This window comes from Accipiter gentilis, chromosome 19, assembly GCF_929443795.1.
Source record: "Accipiter gentilis chromosome 19, bAccGen1.1, whole genome shotgun sequence".
In the NCBI taxonomy this organism is placed as follows: Eukaryota; Metazoa; Chordata; class Aves; order Accipitriformes; family Accipitridae; genus Astur; species Astur gentilis.
This window is the reverse complement of record NC_064898.1, coordinates 24615509-24630386: the sequence shown is the minus strand read 5'-3', so window position 1 is coordinate 24630386 and position 14878 is coordinate 24615509. Positions and strand designations below refer to the sequence as shown.

Here is a 14878-nt window from a genome sequence, read left to right as displayed (position 1 = left end):
CACTGGAGAAGCCCAAGAACCACCACATGCCTCCTGCTGGCGTTCTCCCAAACGCCTTTCTCCCAGCAAGCGCGTAGGAGGAAGAGATTCAATTAACCCACACACCTGCCTCTTGCACAGCGAGGTTCCCAAGAACATGGGAAACCACTCTAAAAGCCTTCAGCCAGGCTGAAGCCAGCGGCCGCCGCCAGCACCTCCTCGGTTTTGCCTCCTGGCACTCCGGCTGGTGGGCAGGGGCCGGACCGCTCCTCTCTTCTCCTCACCTTACTTTACTTCACTTCACTTCGCCTCACCTCACCTCAGCGCCAACGGCCGCTGCCCGCGCGCGGGAACGCACCGGCGGCGCCTCGCGCCCCCTCCCTGCTCCTGCCGCCCCCTCGCCCGAGGAGCCGGGCGCCGCGCGCATGCGCGGTCCCGCAGCCCTCTCTCTCGCGCGCACTGCCGGCGGCGCGCAGCGCTTGACTGAAGGAGGAGAAGGAGGAGGAGGAGGCGGCGGCGGCAGCGGCGACGCCGTCTCGCCTCACCCCACCGCGGGGCCGGAGCTTTATTCTTTAACTGCTTTCGCCTGCCTGCGGAGAGGCCCCGCTACCAACCCGACCGAGATAATTGGCTTCGCCTCCTGTTCCCCCGTGGGCGGGAGTGGGGGCTGGATGTCCCCCGCCCCCCCCCCCCCGGCCTCCGCCGCGGGCTGAGGGGAGCTCCGTCCGCCCCACCGCGGAGGGGCTGAGGGAAAGCAGAGCCCCCTTTCTTCCCCCACCCCCGTGCCTCTTTTCCACCGCAGGGAGAGACCTTCCTTCTCCTAACCCCTTCCCCGGCGGGGAGCGGAGGGGAGAGGGATCCCCCTGCCCTCCTCACCCCTGTCAAGCCGGGCTCCCCTGCCCTTTGCTCCCTGTCAAGCGGAGGGTGAGTCAGACATCTCGCAGGCTGCAAGCAGGTGGGGACAGAAGCTGGCTCCTGCCTCGAAGGGAAAGGGTGGTCATTTTCCCTCCCTCTCCCACTTTCTTTCTCCCCGTAGGTGCCGGGGCTGGACCAGGGTGAACTCCTCCTTCGAGTCCTTCGGCCTGTGAAACTTTCGCCATGGCTGGCGGTGGGGTCGGGACATCGCTCCTGCTGATGGCCGGCATCATGGTAGCGGTGGGGCTGTGCAGGAGATTGACCCGCCGCCGGCTGCGTGCCCGCCAGCGCCTTTGCACTTTCCTTTTGGAGATGTTTAGCACCTTCCAGATTTGCGCCTGCACTAACGAGCTTTGCCTGCTCGGCAATGTGGAGCCGAAGCCGCATACCGCCCTCACTCTCACCTACGGTTTCACCGTCCTGCACGGCTTGACTCTGACCGGCAGCACATGCAATCCCTGTGGCACCTTGCAGCCAATGTGGGGCGGTGGGATATCAGTCAAGATGGGTGGACTCAAAATCGCCGCTCAGTTCGTGGCTGCAGTGCTTGCCAGAGTGTTCATGCACTTCGTCTGGAGCCTGGAGATGGCAGAGCCACATTTTGGAGCACTCTCGCAGGGCTGCAGCAGCCCCATGCAGACTACAGAGACGCAAGCGTTCTGCATAGAACTGCTCTTTTCTGTCGTTTTCCAGCTGAGCGTCCTGCGAGTGGAAGGTGTTAATCCCAAATACAAAGTCCATTTGATTGCTCTTCTCATCACCATGCTCGTCTATGCAGGTTAGTCTTTTTTTTTCTTCTCTGTTTCTGCAATAAAGTTGTAACGGACGGGGGGGTGGGTGGTGGTGTATTTTCTTAAAAGTGTTAAGTTGCAAAATTATTTTTCATAGATTACAAAAAACGCATCAAGGAAAGTCTTCGGTCCTACATGCACAGAGTTCATTTGGAGTTTATGTAAAGTTTGCCTGGTTAGATTCCAGGCAAGTGTGGAGTTAAGAATGAAATGAATTACGAATTTAAAATGTCAAATCTACAACTAAATATCATTAAGAGTTTCACAGAACACTGTTAAAATATCTCAGTGAAGGACCATTTTGTAATCTGATTTTATATGGCGTGAGAGATTTCATATCATGTGCTCTAAGTGGCATTGCGAGAGCGCACCACTGTCTGCATCAGGAAAAAAATGCTGATTGTGCAACGTCAGGGTACAGACCAGTAATGTGGAAGTTCTGCATTCAGGCAATGCATAATTCATATCAGTGCAGTTTATTTAACTGCCTTAAGCCAGAAGCAGGAATGGTTATTTGTAGAATGCATGCAGAAATGATAAAATAATAACTCCTGAAACCAAATGTAAAAAAAAGAAAAAATTAGGTGCCTGTTGTATCATGGCATTTACAAGGGTCTCATGTCTCTGTAATGCCCTGTGTGGCCATGTCCTTGCCTGATTGTCACCTCATGCTTCCCAGAGCTGGGACACTGTCACCTGCACAGCCTCTCTGGACCAGCAGGGAGGAAGAGGTGAGGGGATTCAGTCTGAACTTCTTTCTGCTGACTGTTGATGCTCCCTGTAGTCACCAGTGAAGTGCCAGAGTATGTCACTTGTCACTTGAGTACTGCCCTGCAGGGAGTGGCTTGTACTGGGAAAGAGTTTCTGTAGTTTAGGGTACAGGGAGGTGAGAGAGAAAAGGTTACGGAAGTCCTTGCTTATGCTACAGCCCCCACCACAGAGAAGGTCATCTAGGAGATTATCAAATCCATTTATGAGAGGGCGAGATCACTCCCTTATCTGCAAACATCTGGGATGTCACTGACATCTTGTCCAAAAGGTTTAACTGTATTATGCTATCTAACATAATAGCATGTAGTAGAATAAAGTACAGTCAAATTCTCAGATGTATTAATGAAAAAATAATAATGAAAAGCTTTACTCATTATGTTTAGCTGAAATTAGCTAACACCTGAAAGATTAAAAGAACTCCATGGAGAATTTTGAGAATTAACTTAGCAATTTGAACTACTTTCTAAAATTAATTTTTGAAGGCAGAGGCATCAATGCATCCTAGCACATTAAATATATTTCTGAATTGCTCAGGGAAAGTGTAGCCAAAGATTATCCTAGCTCTTCTACAAGCATAGAAAGCTGGATTCCTGATTCTTAACATTCCTTTCCTGCTTAGCAAATAGTCATATAAAATAATACGTGTCACATTGCCTTTCTCTTTGCTAGTTCATACAAAGAATTCATACCCAGTGTCGTTGGCCAGGCTGGCCTCATATCTTTTTCTAGCAGAAGGCTGTATACCAAGTCCCTTTCCTTGTGACAATGTTGGACGTGTTACCACTATCCAGTGCAATCGATCTGCATGTACTTCTAGGAAACATCAGACCTACTGCACCCAGGCCTCTTTCATATGCACAGTTTGTCTGTATCGCGTGCAGAACACCCTGTGCTACCTGGGCATTTTTCTTTTCCTTTAATCTAGAATCAGGTCTACTGTAAAAATATATAGGTATTCTGGGGAGCAGATCCTCAACCTACTTTTATTCCCTACTTAGTGGAAAATCTCATTCTTTCTTGTTCACTCTGCTCCAAGCTTCCTAAGGTTTGCACTCTTTGCTGTACACTCAGTTTCAAAAAGAAAGGTGAAAAGTGCAGTCCTCTCTCCCTGCAGTAGTCATGAGCCTGGCATTTACTAAGATGTGGGTTGAGGCCTCTTGAGGTAGAGGAGGGCGGAAACCCCAAGAGTTCCATCACTGAGCTATTATACGACTGTGGGAGCAGGCTGCTGCTGTTAATTTCTTTCTATGATGAAGTCACAGGCTTGGACTATAACATCTCTTTTTCAGTGGAAGGTTAGGTATGTACGTGTAGGACATCTTAAGAATTCTCAAACCTTTCTTGCTGCCTCTTTCTCTTTGCCCAAGTCTACACACAAATGTTCCCCAGGATATCCTCCATTGTCCTGCCCCCTCCATTTTGAGGGCTCCTGGTTGGGACCCCCTTCCCACAGCCACTCAGCACAGCCTCCTGACAGCATGCCAAGTAGCTGAGGCAATAGCAAAGGGCCTGCCTGGTGGGTCTTGTGGGATAGCCCTAGCCATGTCTGTTCCACTTCCAGTTTGAGAAACCATGCTTCATACACACAGTAGGAAGAGTGACTTCCAAATTACGGATAGTGGCCTCCAGCAGGTGAAGCTCTCTTCTACAGGCTTTGAAGACAGGCAGATGCTTAACTTAGCTGGGATGGATCATTCTCAGGAAATCTTCTGCACCTCCTTGTTAACTGTTTGTAAGGAACTTGAGCGCTTCTTCAAGAGGAACGGATCTTTCTTGCTCACCCAGCACCAAAGGGCTAGGCAACCAGCACAAGTTTAGGCAAAGCAATGCTAATTTAGGCAAACTGGTAACATTCTTCCTTTTTCCTACAAAAATAGCAAAAGGTTTAGAATATTGTATAAATCATGATTTTTCAAACTTTGACAGATACAGTGTTCTAGCTAGGAACTCAGAAAGGTGCATTACATTTACAAAATAAAATTAATGCTAATGATTTCTTTTTACACACTGATTTTAAAAAACAAATCAATTGTGCCTTCAGGACCTGTGTTTATATTACAGTTATGAATTAATCAGAAATGTTAGAAAATACATCTCCTACATAGTATATCATATTTCATTCCATGAATTATGTTCTACTATAAGTTTGAAAGCTGTATCCTATTAGAGGAATGATTGCTGTCTAAAAAGGGACTGTAAGAAGGAGTATCTCTTACTCCAATTTGGTTTGGGTAAAATTTTGAAGGATAGCCATATCCCCATAGCTTACACCCATCTAAATGTACTGATACACATATAGGGCTCAAAAACATTAAATTGTATTTATATGGTTAACTAAGTGACGTTGTTGGAAAAAATAAGTGTAGCTAGGTCGCTGTTTTGTGTACCCCATGAAAGGTACTTAGGTATGCCATACAACTTACTCCAACAAATAACATCAGATTATACAGTATTTTCAAAATTACAAGCTGTTCCTTTAGTTTTTCTTCTACTTCTTCATAGTTAAAAATATTTGGATATTTTTTTTACATTTAGTTTTACACAAACCAAATTTTTATAGTAGTACATACTGTACACAAAAGCTCCAATACTGCATTCATTCTGTTTCTTCTACTAAGTAAGAACATTATGTCTTTGCATATTAAAGGAACGCTTCAGAAGCTAAGGATGCAGACCTTACATGTTGGTACAGAATATTTTTTGGATATTTCCTTTGGGAAAATGTTTAATTGGGGGAAGAAAAAAAATACACGTTTTGAGGGCTTTTTCATTGACAGGGAATATTACAATGAAGTCAGAATTGTATGAAATTGATTAGATCTTTCTGAGCCAAACATAGCAAGGTAAAAATGACATACATATTTTTAATTCTGAGTTTCTTCCTAATTTTGGTTTTGCCTTTAGTATTTCAAAAGTTAAAATTACTTTCTCACACATTGTGTGGAGCACACATTACTTCACCTGTTTAAGTTTTTATGTATACGCTATCAAAGATGTTACCCTTCTTTTGCCATAAAATCATTTCTCTTTTCTGGTACACAGACTGAGATGTTCAATAAATATTTTAAAATAAGATTATACTAGTGGCCCTAGCCTATGGTTGATATTCCAGTAGTTATTAGCAGTGAATATTGAAGAACAGCAGTTAAAACTGTCTAATGTTCAGAAACAGCAACTGCATCCTGAGAGTGAAATTCTACTCTTAAATGTATGTTTGTGGATATAAAAGCAGAAGCAGTGAATTCATAAATAAATAGATTAAAGCAAAGTAAATTATTGTAGATGGCCTTCCTGGCAACAGTGAAAGTTGTTAATGTGTCAATGTCTAGAATAACAGGCTGCACAGCAAATCTGAGTTGCTCTTCAGACCAAGTGTAAAACCAGAGTAAACTGAGTAGGTCAACAAAGATTAAAATGTTCCCAAACTGTACTAACGGTAAGGAAATAATAATGAGAACACAGAAAGAGAAATACAGAAGAGGAGAATGACAAAGACCTTACTGAAACTTTCGGTAAATGATTGGGTGCTCATAACAAATGAGGATTACAGCAGCATCGTATTTGCACAAAGGATAATTTCAAAGCTCATGCTGGCTTATTTGAGAAAATCAAGAATAAACTTTAAGAAACGAAATAGACACAATTATATTTTATGGGAATAGACTATTAGATAAAACGGGGTGGTTATAGTATAGAAATAGATAATTTTACCACGTAATGCTTTTTCTTGCAGGATTGCAATGAGAGGAACAACATATGTCGGAATTAAAAACACTTAACATCCAGGTTCATCTGCAGTGCAATTACAGTTAGTCCCCACAATGTAATATGTTTGGGTCTAGTTATTTAGAGAATGTTTAGGCAACTTCATTTACATCTGAAGTCAGAGGCAAGGAAAGTTGCTTGGCTTCTTTAAGCTTCCTTTTTCAAGAGAGCGGAGTGGGAGTTGATTTTGTTTTCTTCAAATAATATACAGAATAATCGTGAAGGCTTTTCACCAAGTTATTACCATATGATAATCTTAGTGTTCTATCCATTGATATGATAATATTAGTGTTCTAGTAAGAACGTATAGAGGTCAGTTTAGGAAGAACAGTGCTTAACAGTTTTTCCATTGTCTTGCATGTGTTACATGCAACATGGGGATGTTATGAAAACTTAGTATTTGTTTGCTAATATTTGTGTAATTTCTGTCTCTTCTAAAAGTGTGATACAGACTATTAGTAAAACAGCTTGTAGTCTTATCAATAGAAACATTCAACATTAGGCAAATCCTTCTCTTCAAAGAATATTTGCTAGAAAGAGATAAAGGAAGTTATAGCCTACACCTCAGATATTTTAAAGCATTTTAGAAAACAGTTAAACTGTTAACCATATAATTGGGTAAATAACTTCAGAAGAGTTTATCTGTTGAAATGCTTTCTGCTAATTCATTTTATTGCAGGGTGTGTACATTTCTTGTTGTATTGTGTATGTGCATTTCAATATTAATTTAAAATAAAGAAAGGTGGTTTGATTTTATATTGTTTACATTTTATTGCAGGTGGAAATCTCACAGGAGCAATATTTAACCCAGCATTGGCTTTTTCATTACATGCAAATTGTTTCTATGACAATTTTTTTAGTTACTCACTAGTATATTGGATAGCACCATCCTTAGGTAAGTTCTTAATACTTTATGTATTTAAGTGTTATTTAGTACATGCTTCAAAAAATGGCTGTTCTTTATTTAATAGCCTGCTTGTGTTCTGTTTTAAATAAAATCCAGAAAATGGTCAATTATAACGTACGTGTAAAAGTCATTCAAAGTCATGGTTTTGTGTTGCAAATGTGAGCTACATATTTTAAACTCATTTAATGCTCTATGTAGAACACCTGTAACACTGTTTTGTGAATCTAATACTGACTCTTAAACAACAGTTTTATTCACAAAATAATATCTACTGTTTAGATCAGGAAACAACCATATTAGGTTATATAATTTTTTAGTTTAGATGTCATATTCAAAGTCTAAGTACTTTTGGGATACTTTGACCAAGATATAATGTACTTACCAAAAAAACCACAACAGCACAATTCTAAATGGAAAAAGGTTAGTGTTTAGGTTAGGGTTAACTGGTTAGTTATAAACCAACAGCTGTTTACTCCGGAGCATGAACCTTATGAAGCTGCCTGTTGTTTGGGACTTTATGCCTTGGTATTAAAATCCAGCCTGTTTGAGGTATGCTGCATATTCTCACACTGACCAAAGGCGCACTTGTAGATTCTAGGAGAATATTAAAAAGGACAGGAGGCTACCTGAAAGTAAATATTAGCCTAATTAAGTTCAAAAGAGAAACACAGTAGTTAGCATGCAGTTTCTGTCTTGCTTTGTGAGAGTCTACAAGAACATGGGGATGATTAATTAAAAAAAAAACCAAAAACACCACAGGTATTAGGATGAATGCTTAAAATATGCTTTCTCAATTATTACTGTTATAATATCAGATTTCTTTTATCTCCATAGTGTCTAAACTTTGTAGTTCCCATTCTACATTTTTGCCCCAATCACTGTTAGAAACAATCTATTCTTAGTTTAAGAATATGGACTATTAGTAATGGGAATTTTTTCTAACTTAAATTACGGTTTTAATTTGGAAGCTATTGATTTTTAACTTCTAGTAGTGTGCACATGAAAATGCTTCACGTAATGCTCCATGCTGTTGATTGTTTACAGTTAGTCCCTACAAATCTTGAGCCTTCTGCTTAGAGGGTATATAAAGCAGCAGTCAACTAATCTCGAGTCCTTTCATGTCTGTTAATCCTATTAGAAGGTACTACAGTGGTATTGGAAAGAAGGTGGGCTGTGAAAAACACTGAGGAAACATCTCAAAGGGCTCCAGTTATTCCAAATGATTTATTTTTCGAGTCCATGTCTGTGCGTGTTCTACTTAGTGACTCTCAGTCAGTCAAAAATGGAGACAGTTAAAATTCACTATAATATAATTTTGTTAAATTAGACATCCAAACAGGATGAATGAACAATAGAATAAGCTTGATAAAACCCCACGCACTGCTCCAGTTAGTAGCTAATGAAAGGTCTTCAGCAAAGCTGGGTCCTAGCAGAACACATGATACTCCTTAGATTTCACATTTACCTTTCTGGTATATTAACAGATTTCAGCCTGATACCCATTTTGAGATTGTCTGGGTTGTAAGTACTTGGGCTTTAATATTTTGACAAGGGATCTAAAGAAACAGGAGGCAGAATATGTTTCAGAAAAAACACCATGTTCTACTTAGCAAGATGCATCCTGCAGAACTGCTTTGCAGAAAGCCTTCAGGTGATTTTGTCTTGAGTAAGAAAATTAACAGATGTTAACACAAATGGAACCATGACTTGAGGAATTTAGAATGCGGTTAGGGAGTAATGTTTTATTTCTGTGAAAATTCATAAACGGCACTTTATCGTTAGTTAACATACAGAAAATACATACAGAATGTATTGAATGCAGTCTCCTAATTTATGAGGGAAAGGAACTCCAAGCAGTTGTAAAGATGCAAATACTCAGGACACGTCACATTTAGCTACAGATCACAGGTCTGTGGGTCACCTGAAGGGCTGAGTAGCCTGTTGGTAATATATCTCATTACAAAACAAGGGAGTTTCATGGATACACATAGACCTTATCTTATAAGCCAAGAGTTGTAAGCAAACGTAAGGTGTTGGAGGTGGAAGCATAGAGGAGATAGTTGTATTTGAAAACTGAATTGATGAATACAGGAGTGCACATCTACAAATCTAACACGAAAAGAAATTTTTCTGACACTTTTTGAAAATAAGAAAATAATAGGAATAGATTTCTTTCTTCCAAAATTGCACCAAATGATGAGGCATGTAGGAAAATGACCTGTTACGATGACAATAAAATTGTTGTGAAAAGAATATTTAAGCAGAATCATAAAAGTAGATGATGAGGGAAGGGATATTTTAAATTTAGTTGTAAAAATTACTTTCAGAATCCATGTGTCAGCAGAAATACTGTTTCATACTTCCTAGAAACTGGCAGAGTCATAGTGATATGCTAACCTGATATCTCACTTCTCCCAGCATCGGTATCTTAGATGGTTAAATTACTTTGCTCTTATTTTGAGGAATTCTTTTAGGAGTCTAGGTTTTTTCGTGATTTGCTGAACCAGGGACTAGGATACTATGAAACTTCAAATTGCCTGTGCAAAGTGCAATATGATCTCATTTATGGGCATAGCAAACACCCATGAGGACAAGGCAGACTGAGACCATTCAGTATATAATGGATACCCTGATCTAGCTGTAAGCGACTTCTTAACCACCAACTTTAAACCAATTTGCTTAGAAAGGACACTTAGAACAAGAGAAAGATTATCACATTCACAAGAGGAAGTGGAAGTTTTCTTTTAGGATAAACAAATCTACTGGTAGTTTATGGTCTTTCATGACTATAATCCTGGAACTGTAGTTAAGAATTCATTTTTCAAAATGGCTTCACTGATGTTTTGGTAAAGGTGATTCTCCAGTAGCACTAAAACAGCTAATTCCTGTAGTAAATACAGATGTCAGCAAGTGTTTATGACTTAGCAGGCCTAAATTCTGGACCTAAATTCTGGACTGTGAACACAGAAGCAGTAAATACCAGTAGAACAAAGATAAGTTTCTGTTTTACTGCCAAAGGAATTCGTGTTAGTTGTCCAGGCATGATTACACCATTAGTAAAAATGGGGACTGAGCTTATGCTTCTCTTTCACTACCAATGCAAGGGCAGCTATGAATGGAAGAGTTGGTGACAAGATAGTGGACATGAGGGCAATAAAATGAAATGCTCTTTCCTGGACAGGTGCCAGCTTAGCATCCTGCCAGTTTTCTAACACTATAAAAACAGAATGAATGCCCACTTCCTTAGATTAGTTTTACCAGAAAGACTAATAGTATTCCTTAGAAGAAAAAGATTTTTCACCATCAGGATAGAAAGTAAGTGCGTGCCACAAAAGTCGCTTAGCAGTAGATATAAATGGAGGAGGTAAGCAAGGGAGAAAGAAGGCTACAGGTGAAACTTTCACCTTTCTGCTCAGAGGAGAGGGTATTCAGAGGTTTCCATCAAGTTCAGTACACTTCAGCATGGAGCTTAGCAAAGAAAACAAGAATTGCAAGTCCATGTGCAGTGAAGTGATCAGCATCCAGGAAGTTCTTAGAAAACTGTCGCTAATCAAGTCTAATTCAAATACGAAAGGGCCAGTGAGTGGTAATCCTGTACTTGACCTGCTTACAAACAGAAAAACGGGTGGTGAATGTGGCCACTCGGGTTGTAGTCCTCACAAGAGTTCAGGGTCCAGAGGAAGACTGGGAAGGTAAACAGCAGAGCTGTTCAGACTTTGGACTTCAGGAGAACAAAATTCTGCTTATTCAGGGAATGGCTTATACAGATCAGAATTAAAACATGAAATATCCAAAGAAAAAACAAGATTATCAACTCATAAGGATCACTTGCATGGTCTGTTGAAGTTTTCTTTGTGAAAAAGCACTGACTGCCTCTAACCTTTCCAACAGAAAATTTGATTTTTCTGCAATCGCTGCTGTATTGCATGCTAGACACTCCAATACTTGAACATAATGTGTATTTTCAATACCAGTACTGTGTCTTTCTCAAATACATTTAAATAAAGGTCCTTTCTCTAATTTCTCTATTCAGGTACAATACTTGTGGCTTTCATATGGGATGAAATCCTTCCTCGGATATCCTGAGACATCAAATTTTGAAATCTAGCAGTACTACATTAAAAAAATACTTTCAACATCTGCAGACATGAAGCTTTCAGAAAGCTGTTGACATCGACTGCCCCACCACCTTTCCGTTGTATTTTCAGATTTCATGTTTGAAATATGTGACTTACAACTTTGTATTCAAGTACTTATTTTGTAATAGCATAGTGGGATTTTGAGAATATCTGCCAACATTTTCAGTTAACCCATATGAATGTGAAGGACTGTTAAAACATTGAAATTTTTTCACTTTAGCCATAAGTGCCATTTGCTGACCTTTATTACAACAGCATGCAAAACTAATTTTAAAGAAATACCCAGTCCTTTCAAGGTTTGATTTTATTGGATTTCTTCCCATAGAAGGCACCTGCAAAAAAGGAGCTGAAGATTTTATTCTTATATTGACCTCACCATATTCCTACTTGCAATATACGTACCTCTGAGAGGAAGAAAGGCTACACTACTCCCTAGAAGAGTCTCCACAGCTCTATTGTAGAGGTACCCTACACCAAAATTAAGTCTGTAGGACCAGCATTGTTGTAATAATACTCGAGCACAGGTAAGTAACCCCTCGCTTCCTTACCAGAAGGCTCTGACCCATCCTGTCCCACTATAGTCTGTTTGAGTGTTTATCTTGTTTGGAAAGAGAGGTAATAAAGTACCATCAAATTCTGTGGACACACACATAAAAGGGCATTTTTGGCAAACCAAACCACCCCCTCCTGCTTTATCAGAGATTACTGCTGCCTCTTCACATAGTAAGAGAGACACAGTGTATAGGGATAAATCACGTGGAACTTATTTTTCCTTGATTTTATGTAACTCTTATCAGCTATTTTTCTTGAAATAAAGGAATTTGCAATATAGGAGAATAAGTAAAAAAGCTAAAACCACATGAAAGCTACATACACAAACTGGCACAAACATGCCCTTTATAGCCTCAGCTGAGAACATCACCAATAGGTACCATCCTCTGAAGTTCCATTTCTAGAATGAGGTTTCTTCTGGATTCATCATAATTTTTAGATATGCCAAAATATATATTTTTCAAATTTAAGACTAAAATCAGTTTTTCACTTTATAATTACTAGGTTTGTAGAACTTGTTAACCATCTCTCCTTTCAAAGATCTCAGTAGTCAGCCCCTCAGCTCATTACCCAAGTCACCTTGCAGACCATATTCTAAGAGAAAGGGAGGGAATCAGACAGGGGTTTTTTTCCACAGTGAAATTATGAACCAAGTCTTGAAGAGCTACTGGTGTCAGCTATCTTTTTTGCAAGAGTTTGGGAAGTAAACGTTTTCATGTAATTTCTTACTTATTGCAATAAAATCTTTTCTCGTTTTGATTTTCCAGGGTACCTTTAAGATTATACTGCAAAATGAAATCAACTGTTTGAACATGCTTTTCATAGAAAAGAGCCTTATCCATGACCCTATATTCAGTCATTAAAATAAAATAAAAAAAAGTAGCCTGTTAATACACTGAAGAGAACTAGAACTGCTGGGTTATCATTCAGCAGCTCTTTGATACTAGTGTGAGTAGGCCTACCAAAGGAAACTTATCTGTGGTAAAACTCTTCATGGCAACGACTACACACCACCACGCTGTGAGCCTGGTAAGATGTCACCCTTCAGCTGGCTTTACATTTATCCGCTGATTTATAACGCAGCTGCGGAGGGCTGCCAGAGCAGAAACCCGATACATAAGACCTCTGAAAAACATGTAAATTTACACCAGGTACTGCTTCTAAAACAGATGTTTTGGGAGGCTTCTACCTGTCACTTTCTTGTTTTACTGCTTTTTATCCCTTTTACTTATTTTTAAAGTGATCCATACCTTACAGGTATTTTTTTTTCCCTCCCTGGGACTTTGCCTTTACTGGTGTACTCAAGCCCAGTTTTTAGCCTCATTTCTTACACAAATGAGCCTTACATGATGAACTGATTTGCATGTCTCCTTTGAGCCCATGAGGCCCACACGTTAAAGGACTCAAACCTCAAAAAGCATAAAAACAGGCAGCCAGAGAAAAGAGAAAGCAGAGACACAAACCTGCAGGCAGCCAAGATTTGTTAGATGAGAGGCCCTACTTCCACGTCATTTTTGACAGCCTGCAGAAGCAAAGTCCATAAAGCAAAGAGGTCAGATCTGACTTCTGTATGTCTACATTGCTTATTTTGGCATAACAGAGTTTAAAAAAAACTGGTAAAAGTCTGAGTGATTAACAAGCAGTTGCTCTATTTATAGCCACTAGAAGTAGAATTAAAAAAAAAAAAAAAGTCACTCAAATAGACAAGCCTCAAATTGATTAATTTAAGGCAAAACAAAAGCAAAAAACAAAAAGCAGAAAGAATGAAAAATAAAACCAAGTTACAAACTGAAAAATTTAACTATTTTTGGTAGTACAGAAAGGAGTATTTTACATTCAAAGTAATGAATGTTGACGAAGTATAAGTGTTCCCAGAACACTTACACATAGCTTAAATACAAAGTTTTATTAAAAATAAAACTTGTAAACCCACACACGACACTCCTCAATCATCCTTCAGGGCTCATCCAGGTTTGTTTCCACCTGACCGAAATTAATCTTAGTCCATTGATTTGACTGGAAGCACCATAAAACGTCTGCTCCTGCAGCTCTGCATTAATACAACACAGATTCTCCTTTCTGGAGCTTCCTACTCCTCAGACATAACCTGAGAGTACTGAGAGGAGCTGCGTATAGTCCAGCTGCCCTGTAGGTTAACTGTGCCCATCTGCCAGGATATGTAAAAGGTAGGCTGCAGTTTAATAAGAAAACCAACAGAAAGACCACACTCCAACAACTAAGTTATACAGCAGGAATAAAAATAAAAATCCAAAGGCTGTTTTAACCATGAACCATGAATTTAGAATTGTTATGAGCTTGATTTCCTAAATTATGGTGCTGGTAGAGTTCTAGTACTCCTTAGCTGTCCCGAAATCTCACTATGTGAAGATTCTCCAAATCCCAGTGCAAAAATTAAAGCATCACTCTGTACCCTCCTTTGTTACTCTGTATCCCTAACAAAAACATGCATGCATTTACATAAATACATAATGTATACAAAGTGGCTAGGAAAGACACTCTTGTAGAATGTCTTGTTGCATAACATGCTCAATACTTCATTTATTCAGCAACGTCAATAGTTCACAAGACTATTAAATCACTAATTTGACTGGCATTCCTAATGAATATTCAACAAAGAGTGGTTATAATTTTCACATACCTTGAAACCAAACCATATCCCAACATCTAAGCATGCAGGACCACTCAATACGATTCCAAGAGTGTAGGGCTGGTAAAGAAAAGTTTTCATATAGCAACTTAATAATACTGCAAAAAACCCCACAAGTCAACTTCCAAATCAACTGAAAGTGGAAAAAGTTTAGTATCAGAATTTCATCTGAATACTGGGGGGAAAAATACCTTGAATTTGCTGCCATTGCCCCATGGCAAAAACAACACCACGCAGAGAGATGAAACAGTAAAAGCTCCAGCAGGACTAAGCTCTTGGCAAATCTAAAGTTGGGTTCCTAAGTTTGGGATGTGTCAGACTACTTGTATCCTACAGGCACACTCTGCAAGTGTTCTGCCCTTTTATTCTCACATCTAGGTAAATGACGAAA

General features: G+C 39.9%; 1 protein-coding gene across 3 annotated transcripts; it reads left to right on the top strand.

The window, feature by feature from the left end:
• The first annotated feature begins 483 nt into the window (after positions 1–483).
• AQP11 (aquaporin 11) lies at positions 484–14875 on the top strand. 3 transcript variants are annotated; one of them, XM_049823076.1, is made up of 3 exons: positions 484–1672; positions 7000–7116; positions 11162–14875. In XM_049823076.1, exons 1-3 carry the CDS (start codon positions 1078–1080, stop codon positions 11212–11214), a joined length of 765 nt encoding a protein of 254 aa, XP_049679033.1. In that variant the 5' UTR covers positions 484–1077; the 3' UTR covers positions 11215–14875. The 3 variants fall into 3 exon arrangements, with proteins under 3 accessions (XP_049679033.1, XP_049679031.1, XP_049679032.1); XM_049823074.1 differs by lacking the exon at positions 11162–14875 and having other exon boundaries at positions 484–903; positions 1016–1672; positions 7000–11154; XM_049823075.1 differs by lacking the exon at positions 11162–14875 and having other exon boundaries at positions 484–934; positions 1016–1672; positions 7000–11154.
• The last annotated feature ends 3 nt before the right edge of the window (positions 14876–14878 follow it).